Below are 15,179 nucleotides of genomic sequence, written 5' to 3'. Positions count from 1 at the left end.
ACACTGCATAGATGTTTCTCTTTCTGTCCACATGCTTGTCTTTCCAGTCCTTTTAAAAAAATATTATATTTCAGTCTCTCTTGTGAGAGTTGAAAACCTGTCTTTGCCTACATGAACATAAAGTCCTGCTAAGGAAGATTGTGTTACTAAAAACAAACGGGGCCAGACATGGGGGCTCACATCTGTCATCCCAGCACTTTGGGAGGCCAAGGTGGGAGGACTGCACAAGCTCAGGAGTTTGAGACCAGCCTGGGCAACATAGCGAGACCCCGTCTATACAAAACAAAAACAAAAACAATTAGCTAGGCATGGTGGCTCATGCCTGTATTCCCAGCTGCTTGGGAGACTGAGGCAGGAGGACTGATTGAGCACAGGAGGTCAAGGCTGCAGTGAGCCATCATCACACCACTGCACTCCAGCCTGGGGACACAGCAAGACCTTATCTCAAAAAACAAAACAAAACAACAACCACAAACCAAACGGTAAGGGTAGGCGGGATGGGGATAAGAGAAGTGAGCTACCGATAGCTTTCATTTATTCTGTCCTTAGAATTCTGTCCTTAGATGATCTTTTCAAACAAAGTATTTCAAAATATGTATTCCAACAATAATTTCTTTCTTTCTTTTTTTTTTTTTTTTTTTGAGACGGAGTCTCGCTCGTCACCCAGGCTGGAGTGCAGTGGCTCGATCTCCGCTCACTGCAAGCTCCGCCTCCCGGGTTCACAGGATTCTTCTGCCTCAGCCTCCCGAGTAGCTGGGACTACAGGCGCCCGCCACTACGCCCGGTTAATTTTTTGTATATTTAGTAGAGACGGGGTTTCACCATGTTAGCCAGGATGGTCTCGATCTCCTGACCTCGTGATCTGCCCGCCTCGGCCTCCCAAAGTGCTGGGATTACAGGCGTGAGCCACCTCGCCCGGCCTCCAATAATAATTTTTAAAATCCAGTGTGTATACAGGTTTTAAAAACATTTTTTAATGATTGGACCAAAATTTTGACTCCCATTTTGTATTTTAATATGAGTTATCTATACAATAGTTCAAAGCTGGGACTAGAAAGTAATTAGTCTTTGACTATCTGGACTTTGGTCTTTCTCATATCTGGGCTTCAATTTTCTCATCTGGAAAATGAAGATTGGATGAGTTGATTTTCTAAGGTCTATTTCTAATGGAGTTGAATGAAAAAGAAAAAGGCAACTTAGGATCTTTGATAACTGGAATAAAAGGAGGCACAAGCTTTGAATTACACAGATATGGATTTGAATCTCAGATTTTATTAGCTGCAGGAAGTTAGATTTTATTTTACTTAGCTATAAAGTGGAACTAATTAGGAGCTGTACTGAGGGCTGCTGGGGTTTAAGTGGGAACAATCCTATAATGTTCCCAGAATAATATGTATGCATCTATAAATGGTAGGACCATATTAAGGTCAGACAAACGTAAGGCTGAGCACATGACTTGATCTAGTAATTTCCACTCTGGCACTTGGAGAAGAGAGTGAGCATATCACTGTTCCTTACCAGCAGAGATGTCCCTCTGCCGTGATGAAACTGGAGCTGTCATGATTTATAAAAAGAACACCATCAGGGCAAAGGCGCCACATCTTGGCAAGAAATGCTTCACATAGTTTCCATCGTCACTAAGCTCTCCTTCCCACCCCGCACCCTGCTTCTATTTAAATCCCAGGCACTCCACTGGACCACACTCATTTTAGCCAGTGCCCAGGCTATCAGCAGAGAAAAGACAGGTGGGCAGCATGGCTCCTGGCGAAAAGGAAAGCGGGGAGGGCCCAGCCAAGAGCGCCCTCCGGAAGATACGCACAGCCACCCTGGTCATCAGCTTGGCCCGAGGTTGGCAGCAGTGGGCGAATGAGAACAGCATCAGGCAGGCCCAGGAGCCTACAGGCTGGCTGCCGGGAGGGACCCAGGACTCACCTCAAGCTCCTAAACCAATCACACCCCCTACTTCACACCAGAAAGCTCAGAGTGCCCCAAAGTCGCCACCCCGCCTGCCAGAAGGACATGGAGATGGACAAAGCTCAGAGAAAGCCCCTGAGGTTTCTCACATCAAAAAGAAAGAGGTGTCCAAAACGGTGGTCAGCAAGACTTATGAGAGAGGAGGGGACATGAGCCACCTCAGCCACAGGTACGAGAGGGATGCTGGTGTGCCTGAACCTGGGCAGCCAGAGAATGACATTGACAGAATCCTCCACAGCCACGGCTCCCCAACGCGGAGGAGAAAATGTGCCAACCTGGTGTCTGAGCTAACCAAGGGCTGGAGAGTGATGGAGCAGGAGAAGCCCACATGGAGGAGTGACAGCATAGACACAGAGGACAGCGGCTATGGAGGAGAGGCTGAGGAGAGGCCCGAGCAGGATGGAGTGCAGGTGGCTGTGGCCAGGATCAAGCGCCCCTTGCCCTCCCAGTAAGTGAATGCATTCTCCCACTCCTTGTGTCAGGATCACTACTGAGCCCCAACCAAGTCTGGGAATCCAGGCAGCAGATGAAGTCCTGCCAGGGTTAGAGTGAGAATCTCAAAGACTGGACAGGCAGTGAGTACTGTAGAGGAGGGATGTCCCTGGGCTGAAGGTCAGTGCCAACCTTAGACATGGACCTTTTGGTCAGGGCCTGCGCTATTTTGTTTCTCCTTTTTGTTTTGAACTGAACACCCAAGTCTTAGCCTCAACAAAGATGAAGCCATCAGAGAGGGAAGCCTGTTTTGCGTGAATTCTTTAAGTCAGTTCTATAATGAGTAACAAATCGGCTTATTTCTTTAGAGATGAGAGTGGTTTCTGATAGACTCATTGGGGAAACTTTTACCTTGTCCCAAATGTCTATGCTATTATCAGGAGATACGTCTGCTTCACTAACACCCATGGAATACAAATCTCTGACTCTAAACAGGTGGAGGCTGCTGTCTAATTTGAAAGCAGGCTCTGAATGAAGTCAGACAGACCCAAGTTCAAATCCTAGTTCTGCCCCTAACTAGTCATTTTTAAAGGTGATTTCATCAGCTGGGCACAGTGGCTCAGCCTGTAATCTCAGCACTTTGGGAGGCTGAGGAGGGCGGATCACTTGAGGCCAGGAGTTTGAGACCAGCCTGACCAACACTGGTGAAACCCCATATCTACCAAAAAACACACAAAAATAGCTGGGCACAGTGTTGTGCATCTGTAATCCCAGCTACCCGGGAGGCTGAGGCATGAGAATGGCTTTAACCCAGGAGGCTGATGTTGGGGTGAGCCAAGATCATGCCACTGTACTCCAGCCTGGGCAACAGAGCAAGACTCTGTTTCACATAAAAAATTAAAAAAGCAGATTTCCTCATTTGTAAAATGACAGCAACAGTAAGCTTTTGGGAGAAGTTCTATCGCATTGGGAAACGTAAATGAGATTAGGGCTACCAAACACAGAGCTTGTCACATACGCTCAATACACGAAAACTATTATTATTCACATAGATTTGGTTACTTTGCAACTTTTCAAATTTTCAAAAACAGTTTGTCCTATTTGTAAACAAAGACAGCAATAATTAAAATATCTAGATGGTAAATACACATACATACACTCACATACACATTTACTCAAACTGAAACATTTATATAGACAAGAAACACGTGCTTTATTTCAAGACAGTAACTCCACATGGTAGAAAGTCAGGATTTCTTATTCCACAATGCCAGGGTATCAAAATATAAGAAAAATGTCTGATGTCATTACATTTATAGACTGACTCCCTTTGGGGACAGTTTGATGTGCAAGTGTGTTTTTCAAGTCTTATGAAACAATAAGAAAATAAAGAAAAAAAATGTTACCTAATTTGACAAAAAGCTGTTCCTTTTTTTTTTTTTTTTGAGATGAAGTCTCACTCTGTTGCCCATGCTGGAGTACAGTGGCACGACCTCGGCTCACTGCAACCTCCATCTCCTGAGTTCAAGTGATTCTCCTGCCTCAGCCTCCTGAGTAGCTGGGATTACAGGTGCACACCACCACGCCCAGCTAATTTTTGTATTTTTAGTAGAGATGGGGTTTCACTATGTTAGCCAGGCTGGTCTCAAATTCCTGACTTCAGGTGATCCACCCACCTCGGCCTCCCAAAGTCCTGGGATGCATGAGCCACCGCACGCGGCCTAAAAAGCTGTCTTAGAGTTTGAGACTGTAAAGGTGTTTTGAAAGAATTAGAACTACTACACTGCCAGCTTTCAAGAAAAATAAAATGGCAAATGGGTAATTACAATAATCTGTCACATGTTTACTGTGTGCTGTAGGTGTTTAAATGCTTTGTCGCTTCACTTCTCATAATCCTCTGAGGTAGCTATTCACTCATTTCAGGGATAGGAACACCAAAGCTCAGAGGGGAAGTTTGCCCAGCAAGTTAGTGACAAAGCTAAGACCTGCCCTACTCCAAATGCAATGTTTTAAAACCAGACATGGTTCCAACCTTCATGCAGTGTCTTGAGGATGCATTCAGAGGTCTGGATTTGTGCTTAATGTAGGAGTTCATGATCAGATGTAACTATGCTACCCGAACATGAGGAACCATATTCGAAATTCTGGCCTTTTGGATCTTGGGACATGTGTGCTAGAAATGGAATAATGGGGTCCAAAAGAATAAAGACTGAGGGGGCACAATGACAAGATCTTTCTCTCAGCACATTTTAAATGAACTAGAAGTAGGGAGGTGACAGCTGGGACCGATCCTGAATGCATAGTAGAGCTAGACATTCTTTGGCACTTGTCTAAGCACTTTTCATATATTTATTTATTTAATCCCACAATATCCTCATATGATAGGTTATAATCATCATCCCTCTTTGATAGATGGAGAAAGGAGATGAAGAAATATTAGGGAATTTGTATGAGATTTTACAGCCCATGAAATCTGAACTCAGTCATTGTGGCTCTGAGTAAACTGTCTCACCTAAAAGCGGTGAGTGGGATACAGGACCCATCTTGGGGTTCCCGAAATCAGGCTGGTACATGGGCACCTTCTTAATGTGTTGAAATGCCTACGCTTGGAATAAGAGACAATTAGATTTGAATCATGGTTACTTTGGTAATCCTGAGTCTCTCGGTCCTCATCTAAAAAATAGATGTGATAACTCATATCTCACGGGGTTATTTTTATATTAGCTAGGTAAAGTGATAGACTCAGGGGAGCTCATGAGTAAATTGTACTCATTATAATACAGGAAGCCAGGCTTGGTGATCCCAGCCCTTCAAGATGCTAGGAGCTTGGCTCTGCAGGTTCAGAGTAGTAGTGGTGGTTAAATCTCTTCTTTCCTTTTTTGGTTCCTTTCCCTCAGTCTTAGAGTACATAGGGTACCAGAATGTTATATGCAGCAACAGCAGCTCTTAATTCCAGTGGTAATCCTAGCTGTGCTCAGGAGACTTCAGCAGAAGCCTCGTGGGAATTTTTGCCCAATGATATTCTCAAATATTGCTTGAGAAATGAAAGCAGCATTACTAAGCCAATTTGGAAAGCCTTTTTGTCCACTTATTTTTAATTATAGGCACCCTTCTCTCCCTGTATCTGACAATAAAGAGACAATTATGTATCATAGATGTTTAGGTGGAAAGAAAGTTTCTTGGTGGTTAAGATGTTCCATGGATAATAGAAACAGATCAACTGTGAAAAAAGTAGATAAATTCTTTACCAACAGTGGTTCTTCTGACTGGAGTTTTACTATGAAAATGGTTTATGTTTTGTCTTACTTTAAAAATATTCAGTCTTTTGATCGTATGTGACTTGTTCAATCCAGTTACTTTAGACAAAAGAAATTACATCTCTCTCCCATAAAGGTGCAAGATTAAAGTACCAATCACTTATGCATCCTGTCCTCCATGTTTAATTCGGTGAAAATAATAGCAGTTGAGCAGGAGGCTGCCATTTTGTAAACAGGGAAACTGACACACAGAGACATTAAGAAACATATAATCCAAGTCACAGAACAAGGAAGGGATGAAGTTGGGAAGGCTGATGCCAGCACTTGTGTTCTTAACCACTATGCTAGACTGTCCCTCTCAATAGAGAACAGACTCAAGGAACAAAATGGAGATCAAAATGTGGGCTTAATTAGTGAAATCCTAATGACTCCCAAAGTTCAGGGTTTTGGTGCAACTGTATTGAAGGACCTCACAAGAAACAAAGGCAAAATTATGCTGTCCTTCTGCCTATGCCCAATTCTAGGGCCACGAACCCTTTCAATAGATTCTGAAGACAGTTCAATCTGCAAGGAGAATCACAGGCCTGGCTCTCAAACGAAGCTGAAAATGACAGACAGCAAAACTGCTGAGCAGAAATGTTCATATTGCCTTTTGAATGCTGTCACTCTGCTTCTGATAAATGTGCCCCTCTTGATGTCACGCTCTCAGTAATCAAATGGGCTAAACTGTCTGTAGGGAAGGACAAGCAAACCAATGCAGCATTTCTCCTAGAAGTTGGAAAGGGTAGCAGAGATTCTTTGCTTTACTGACAGAGGAGGGTGCCTGCATGAGGAGGAGAAATACTCCCTCTACAGGAAGACCTATGGAGTTGGCAATGAGAGCCCATTTTCACTTTCTCCATACAGATCAGAGACAGAAGAGAAAATCATGCCTTTAGGCGTCCCACGCATTTTGAAGCTGGTGATTCAAGTGAAGGGCAACCACCAGGAAATGTTTTCAGTGCCAGTGTTTTCAGTGTAGCTGGGACTATAGACACGTGCCACCAGGCCTGGCTAATTTATATTTTTGATTGACTATAAGAAAGTTTGTTTACTAATAATGAAGAAACTGAGAAGGTGGGTCTGGATTTAGGATTGCTGTTGTAAAATACGGGTGAAATGTTAGCCTTTAAATATTGCTTTGCTTTCTTTCAATTTATGCTAGGTTATCTTTCTAAAGTTCAATCTAAAGTTTCATTCACATTTTTCCCTGAAATTTTTAAAAACAGCATAATCTGGTATCGATTCTTATATTTATAGTACTTATGACCAAAAAAAATTCAGTGTATAAGACTTTCTAACCCTGACTTAAACCAAATACACTTTGACCTTTTAAAAATTGGAGATATAAAAACAATACAGAATGTTTATAAAGTAGAGAAAATTAGATGCTCATTAGGATGAATTTCCTTCTTTTTTATCCTAGCCCTATTTTCTAATTCTTCCTTATGGGACCAACTTTCTTTGGTGTTCTTCCCTCCAATTAGAGGGCATTACGATTTGACAATATAACAAATAGACATTAATATTTAAATGGTGCTTCTTTTAGAAGCTCTTTATAGTTGTTTGTTTGTTTTTAATAGAGTCTGTCACCCAGCCTGGAGTGCAGTGTAGTTGCACCATCTCGGCTCACTGCAACCTCTGCCTAACAGGTTCAAGAGATTCTCCTGCCTCAGCCTCCTGAGTAGCTGGGACCATAGGCATGCGCCACTATGTCAGCTAATTTTGTATTTTTAGTAGAGATGGGGTTTCACCATGATAGCCAGGCTAATCTCGAACTCCTGGCCTCAAGTGATCTGCCCACTTCACCCTCCCCAAGTGCTGGGATTACAGGCGTGAGCCACTGTGCCTGGCCTAGAAGCTCTTCACAGATTTATTGGCACACACCAATCCCAGCTGTTATCCCAAATGACACTAAGTTTCAACATTTAGGGAAACTAAGTTCCTGATTAAAAATTAGAAGAAAAAAAGGCTACATCAAAGAATCAGAGACCCATATAACGTACAGTTTAAACAAATTACCTCTGGATGCAAATTTGAGTATTTACCTATTTTTTGTTTTCTTTGTTACAAAATCAGTATAATACCAACATAAAAGAGAATTTTGAAAAGTGAAAAGAACCAACTGCTATCTGGATACCGACATAATTACTTTCAATTGTGCAAATGTTATTAAATTCTTCAGCCTAGTGCTTATACATTTTAGAGTTGTGATTGTACCATAAACCCAAATTTATATTACTCTATTTTCATTATAAAATATCCAATAAGTACCTTAAAAAGTGCCTGGCACACAGTAAGTATCACAAATACATACTTCAAAGCATGGGAGGGATGTAAACGTGCTCAAAAACTGCTTAAAGCCAGGATGCATTAGGATTTATACAATAGGGCAGAACTACAGTTGGTGCTCAGGAGACAAAGTATGAGTTAATAAATCACACTATTCACTTTCATTTGAGATACTTCAAGCCTCTTCTCTGGCAGGACACCTCAGCTGTTAAGTCTGGCATGAAATTTATGCTCTGCCAAGATGGCCTTGGGCTTGATATTGAAGAATATGCCTTTGATCAACATGGTGATCAGTCATTGATTAGCATGGCTCACAAGGGACAAGGTATTTGCTCTCTTTTGAAATGAGATTGAGCAGCCCACACTTGAGGGCAGCTGAACAGGAAAAGTCGATGGAGAGGCAGGGAATCAACTGACAAGGAGGGGTGAGGGAAATCCATTACACTTCAGCCTGGTGAGCTCCTAGCACTTTTTCACACATATATTTTATAAAGTTGTAATAATTGTGTATATGGTTTTTGTGTGCTTTCTTTTACTAATTAACTTTGTCATACACTGTTATCCATGTGTATAAAGGATAGTAGTGTTATATGTAGGAGTATTTCCAATTCCAATTCTATTGTGCTATGAAACGATATAGCAAGCATATGACTTTGGGAAACACCAAGCATAAGAATTGATGAAAGTTCGCCATCTAGTGGATGTCATTTCTTTTTTGAAAACAATGTTAATATAAGTATGTATTCCTCCCGGTCCACGTGTTTGGTTCCAGCCTTTGGGTAACCAGATTTCGGGAAGTGAGTTTGGATGGTGAGGGATACTCAAATCTGATTGGTTCCTGGGTTTTAAATAGTAAATTGTGAGAGCTGGGATAGCTCAGGCATGCCATTCACACAAGTACTTTCAGCACCACTTGAACATCTGCAATCCCAATGCTTCCAGGCATGAGGCCACTTGTTACTGGGGAGAAAAAGGGAGGGTGGGACGCTTATGATGGTTAGGAGTACAACTCTCTTTTAGATAGTTCAAGAGTTCGTGTTTTAACTGTTAAGTTAGAGACCTAGGGAAAAAGTCTAGACAATTGGAGATAGAGAAATGGCAGGGACGTCTTTTTGAGTTCTGGGATACATGTGCAGGATAGGATGTGCAAGTGTGTTGCATAGAAAAATGTGTGCCATGGTGGCTTGCTGCACCTATCACCCTGTCACCTAGGTATTAAGCCCCACATGCATTAGCTATTTATCCTGATGCTCTCCCTCCCCCTGACCCCCAACAGGCCCCGGTGTGTGTTGTTCCCCTCCCTGTGTCCATGTGTTCTCATTGATCAGCTCCCACTTACAGGTGAGAACATGTGGTGTTTGGTTTTCTGTTCCTGTGTTAGTTTGCTGCCCCATCCTAATATTAGGCTGGCATCCTCATGATACTACTAGTCTACACTTTCCAGAGTTGGTTTTTTAATAGAAAATGCATTCTGAATTCCAAAGATATACACATTTAAAACGCAACTTATTCCTTTATTAGACACTGTATGGGCCTGCTGAGTGGCATCACTACATAGCAGAAAGAGCATTGACCTTGGTCTAAGGCAGTCTTGCGTTTGAATCCTGCAACGTCACCTATTTAGGGCAGTATTTCACAGTTATAGACAGGCTCTGGAGCCAGCTTAACTTTGGTTCAAAGTCTAGTTCTACCACTTAACAGTTTTGTGACTTTAAGAAGTTACTTCATCTCTCTGGCCTCAGTTTCCTCATTTGTGAAGTAGGAATAGTAGTACCTATCTCAGGAAATGGTTGTGGGGAATATTAATAAAGCATTTAGAAGAATGCCAGTACATAGTGTTCAGTAAATGTTACTATTGCTAGCTAGTGTTTTCTATCTGTACAACTTCATATTTCGAAGTTTGTGGCATCATTGATACTAGTCTATATATGCTCTCACTGAAAAATCCACATATGAAAATCTATATATGATTAAATATTAAACTGCATGTGTAGTGGTAGAGTCCTTACCTTTGAGAAATAATTGGTTTCAGAGGTCCTCTAAGAACTAGATTCCTGAAAACACCTACATGATTTCAGTTCTAAAATGTTACCAATACTCAACTTAAAGATATACACATTTGCATTAACTTTGTGTGGGGAAGCTTTTTTCTTAAAATAGATTTTAATATCATTATAATGCTTAAAATAGTTATTCATAGAGAAAACAATCTAGAAGGATATGCACCAAACTAAGAACAATGGTGGGACTATGTATGATTTTTCTTCTTTCATTTCTAATTTTTTTATATTGTGTTTATTTTTGTAGTGAAAAAATTATACTTACATTAAAGATGCATATGTGTGGGAAGTACAAAGGGAAAACAACACTCGGTGTTAACATATCTGAATCTTGATTGTTCACCCTCTCTCTACTTTAGGGTAAACAGATTTACAGAGAAACTCAACTGCAAAGCCCAACAGAAATATAGCCCAGTGGGCAACTTGAAAGGGAGATGGCAGCAGTGGGCTGATGAACACATACAATCCCAGAAGCTCAATCCTTTCAGTGAAGAGTTTGATTACGAGCTGGCCATGTCCACCCGCCTACACAAAGGAGATGAGGGCTATGGCCGTCCCAAAGAAGGAACCAAAACTGCTGAAAGGGCCAAGCGTGCTGAGGAGCACATCTACAGGGAAATGATGGACATGTGCTTCATTATCCGCACAATGGCTCGCCACAGACGAGACGGCAAGATCCAGGTTACTTTTGGAGATCTCTTTGACAGATACGTTCGTATTTCAGATAAAGTAGTGGGCATTCTCATGCGTGCCAGGAAACATGGACTGGTAGACTTTGAAGGAGAGATGCTATGGCAAGGCCGAGATGACCATGTTGTGATTACGCTACTCAAGTGAACCTTCAAAAACAAAAGCCAAATTTGGCCCACTATGGTCTTAATGCTAAATGCTCATGTAGGTAAAATGAAAATGCAAACTCTCTGTAATAAGTTAGTAAATATTAAACAATTTTTACATAAACAACTTTCTGGCATTCTATTTCTATCTAGAATGAGGAATTTTGGAGATTTTGAGAAGGCACAAAGCATTTCAGAAAGCACATAGAATGTTAATGTATAATAATAGTATTAATAGTTGAAATTCCACAGGGTGTTTTTGTTTTTGTTTTGAGACAGGTTCTCTTTATGTCACCAAAGCTGGTCTTTTAACTCCTGGCCTCAAGTGATCCTCTCACCTCAGCCTCCCAAGTAGCTGGGATTATAGGCATGAGCAACAGCACCCAGCCACTTGTATATTTTAGGCAAAATATTTAGCTAGTCATTGTAGAAACTACTATAGATTTTTAATTAAACATTACATCTAAGAAGAATGCTGACGAGATAAGTATCAGTAGAACATATAATAATGTGTCTTTATTTGGAAAAAAGAAAATACCATTAAGTTTGGTAAAACTAAACTTAAAATTTTTTCAGAAGCTTGACTTTGTATTATTGTTTATATCATAGCATCACTTACAAAACAAGCACATATATAAAAAGTTGTCAAGATGTTGATGAAATTGTTGAAGTTCCTCTGTGGGCTTGGATTCTAACAGGTTTCCAGTAAGAGTTCACCTTCCTCTTGTTTGATTTGAGCAAATCACATAAAAACGGACACTTCCTGTCTTAGCACCAACAAAGGAAGGCACACCCTCACTAAAAGTAGAGCAGAGGTGAGAGATTCAGATTTACTTGCCTTTGTAGGACTTCTTGGAGAAGTTTATTGTTTCATTACATGTCAGCATATAATGAGTCAAGCTGCTTGCATTAACATCAATGCAATGATATGTATTTCTCCAACAATGGAGAAATACCGAAAATCTATGAAGTGGAATGTTCAGTATTAGAAAAATCCCATAGAATCATTGGTGAATTAAAAACAGATTTGAGACAGTTTAATGTTCCTCATACTGTAACAAAGAAAACTTTATGAAATGTTTAAGTCATAAAACTGCAATATTAGTTCTGCCAAAGTAAAAAATATACAATGATGATGGCAAGGAGAAAATCATTGGACATTAATGTGCCTATGTGATCTTAAAAACAAACGGAATGGAATGTGAGATTGCAATTCTTACTGGATTCAATGAAATTACTAAAATGCATTGATAGTATAGCACTTTGGTGTTAAATGTAAAAATTAATGTCTAAATATGATACCTCAAAATAATAGGTATTAGACTGCTATAAGAATTATATTTGTTTTCATGTATGAGTCTCTTTCAAACTGAAGGTTCTGGTATCTTAAGAAAGTATGCGTATTTTGTTTCCATACCATATTTATAAAGCTATAAGTTAATGACCAATATTTCTAAGTAGGATTTCATATAAGATGCACACTTCTATTACAAGTGAAACCTATGCCAAATGTTAAAGACAAATAGCATAAAAGATGTTTTCTTGTATTTTCTGTTCTTGTTTTTATAGTATTTATAGGTTATATTCCACATACACTTTCTTCTGTTTGAAATACAATAAAATTATAGTGTGCAACTTAGGTTACTTATAGTATCAGTAGAATATGTGTTAATAGATGAAGGTTTCAAGAGTCTCCTCATATTCAATTCTGAATAATATTAAGTTATGCAGGCACTGACATAGATTATTCAAAGTTCAATTTGTTTGAGTGTAAGGATGGAGTAAAAGGCCTCTTCTCAGACAGCTTCTAAGACATTGACACTCTTCTGAATAAGGCCTGGCTGTAAAGTGAGAAAGCTACTTTCCTTAGATAAAAACGCGTGCTGTGTGATAGGCACATCTTCCCAAGCACCTTGTGAGAGAGATATCATCCTAAGAGGTGTCTTGTGATACTAGCTTGTGGTTTGTAGACTTTTTTCTTTATTGTGTATTATTCTTCTGATAAATATTTTATTTATTTTTAAGGCCATTTGTCATCTTAATGTTTCCTGACTTGGGATCCAAAAATATCTCCTCAAAATATTATCATCCTAAAAACTCCATGATAGGAATATCCATAGTTGGAAAAACTTAGGATATTTTGACAAAAAATTAAAACAAAAAATAAAAGAACTCGGGTGGCAAACAAGGTAATGAAAGTCCTCATATTTTTATAGTTACCAAATAATATATGAAATCATGTATTTTATTACTGATAATTCTAAATTCCCAGTAACAGGCAATATACAACTAATTTCCCAATCTTCAGGATTTTCCTTTTCCAAACTTTCAATCAGATGTTCGGAGGGTTTCTGTGCTGTACTTTATTACCCCTTCTATCTCATAACTTAAAGTTGTGTAAGTTCACCTCATCACTCTGCCCACTTACATCACAAGGAGGGAGGTTCTGAGCATGGGCTTTCTTCTTCCCACAGTGTTGTAAGATGAGGCTGCATCTATTCTTGGTTTGCCTTCTGCTTTTTCCTTTCCCTTCCCAAGCTCTACTTCCTTCTTTTTCTAATCACTACTAACTGATAAAACGTAAGAATACCCAGTGCTGTTTCTCACATGATATAGAAACAATTCTGTGTAAACTAGAATTTTATGTCAGTGGGAACTTCTCTATTACATTACTGAACAGTAATGGGTATATAAGAGGAGAAGGAGACCATAGAGTCCATACTGAAGTGACCCCTTAATGTAGATGTCCCTCAGGATTCCTAGAATATTTTAAATTCATTCCCAGTACCTATGATATATTTTTAGTATAAGAAGTACATAGTCAATTTCTGTTACTTAATTTAAAAATGTGCTCTATGACCTAACCTCTCAGCCTAGAGGTTTTGTGGTCCATCCACCAGCTATCATTCCCATAAGGATTATCTAACAATACTGTATGCCCAGATTTGGGGGGCATGCAGTATCTAACAAAATTACATTGCATTTACTTTTTGACCAACAAATCCCACTCCTAAAATTTCCATAGAAGATACAACTCAAGCAATATGAAAATACATATGCATAATGTGTTGTGCCTTGTTTTTAACTTAAAATACTATAAACAACCTAAAACATATAGGAAATGGTCAAATCAAGTATGGCATATGCACACAATAGATGCAGCCATAAAACAAAAGGAATATCTTTTAAGAAGTGAAATAGAGGGCCAGGCACGGTGGCTCACGCCTGTAATCCCAGCACTTTGGGAGGCTGAGGCGGGCGGATCACGAGATCAGGAGATCGAGACCATCCTGGCTAACACAGTAAAACCCCGTCTCTACTAAAAATACAAAAACAAAATTAGCCGGGCGTGGTGGAGGGCGCCTGTAGTCCCAGCTGCTTGGGAGCCTGAGGCAGGAGAATGGTGTGAACCTGGGAGGCGGAGCTTGCAGTGAGCCGAGATTGCGCCACCACACTCCAGCCTGGGCGACAGAGTGAGATTCAGAGTATACCTCTTTATAGGGTTAGAGGTTTTGACTTTTGGGAACTTAAATATTATGCATGAAATAAAGTAAAATCAAATAGAAGTAGGAGAAAAACTAAAATTGGACACAAAGCAAATAAATTGAATTCTATTTTATCTTATTAAAGTAACTACACAGGAAGAAAAAAGAAACGTACCCAACTTTTGAATACAATACTTTTTGAATAAATACTTTCAGTCTAAAGACATAAAAGAACTACAAAGAAATGTCAAATTCTACTTAATTTTGGTGTTTGGGAGGGCATGGGTTTGGCAATTCTGAAATTCTAAGGTCTGTATCATAAAATGAAGCAAACAAGTAAATACACTGATGTCCTGACTGTGGGGGAAGAGACAAACATGGAATGAGGGAAGACAAGCAAGAACTCTGTGATGTGAGATTGCAAGGAGTGGTATTGGTGTGAATTTATGCTGTATTTAGATGTCTCCTGAAAGGCCCTAAAGTGATACCACCCTAGTAGCAACAAGTGCCCCTGATTCTAAATAATATTCTCCTGCAAAGGAAATATGGGTCCTTTCAGAAATGGCTGATTCTAGGATTGGGTTACAGAAAGTACAAATAAATCTAAAACATTTTTGTTACACGAGGAGCAAGCAAATGCTCAAGAAAATTGAAAAACTCATAGAAGTAAGACTGATGGGGTTCTGACTGGTTAAGTCTAGGATAGAAATTGATTACGTAACCTTTTGGATTAGAAAAAAGAGAATTCGGCCGGGCGTGGTGGCTCACGCCGGTAATCCCAGCACTTTGGGAGGCTGAGGCAGG

At 40.0% G+C, this 15,179-nt stretch overlaps 1 protein-coding gene across 1 annotated transcript; it reads left to right on the top strand.

Annotated features, from left to right (window-relative positions):
• Positions 1-1,699: 1,699 nt before the first annotated feature.
• Positions 1,700-14,902, top strand: ABRA (actin binding Rho activating protein). The gene is made up of 2 exons (XM_004047427.3): positions 1,700-2,422; positions 10,414-14,902. The coding sequence occupies exons 1-2, from the start codon at positions 1,755-1,757 to the stop codon at positions 10,889-10,891; spliced, it is 1,146 nt and encodes a 381-aa protein (XP_004047475.1). The 5' UTR covers positions 1,700-1,754; the 3' UTR covers positions 10,892-14,902.
• Positions 14,903-15,179: the final 277 nt, after the last annotated feature.

Source organism: Gorilla gorilla, chromosome 7 (assembly GCF_029281585.2).
Source record: "Gorilla gorilla gorilla isolate KB3781 chromosome 7, NHGRI_mGorGor1-v2.1_pri, whole genome shotgun sequence".
Lineage (NCBI taxonomy): Eukaryota > Metazoa > Chordata > Mammalia > Primates > Hominidae > Gorilla > Gorilla gorilla.
Note: the sequence above shows the minus strand (reverse complement) of the source record. Positions and strands in the feature narration are given on the sequence as shown.

Bases quoted from the DNA above. Each gene is read 5' to 3' on its own strand.
- ABRA (XM_004047427.3), top strand. From the start codon at position 1,755: ATGGCTCCTGGCGAAAAGGAAAGCGGGGAGGGCCCAGCCAAGAGCGCC. The intron at 2,423-10,413 runs GTAAGTGAATGC...TCTCTACTTTAG, and splicing joins AAGCGCCCCTTGCCCTCCCA to GGTAAACAGATTTACAGAGA.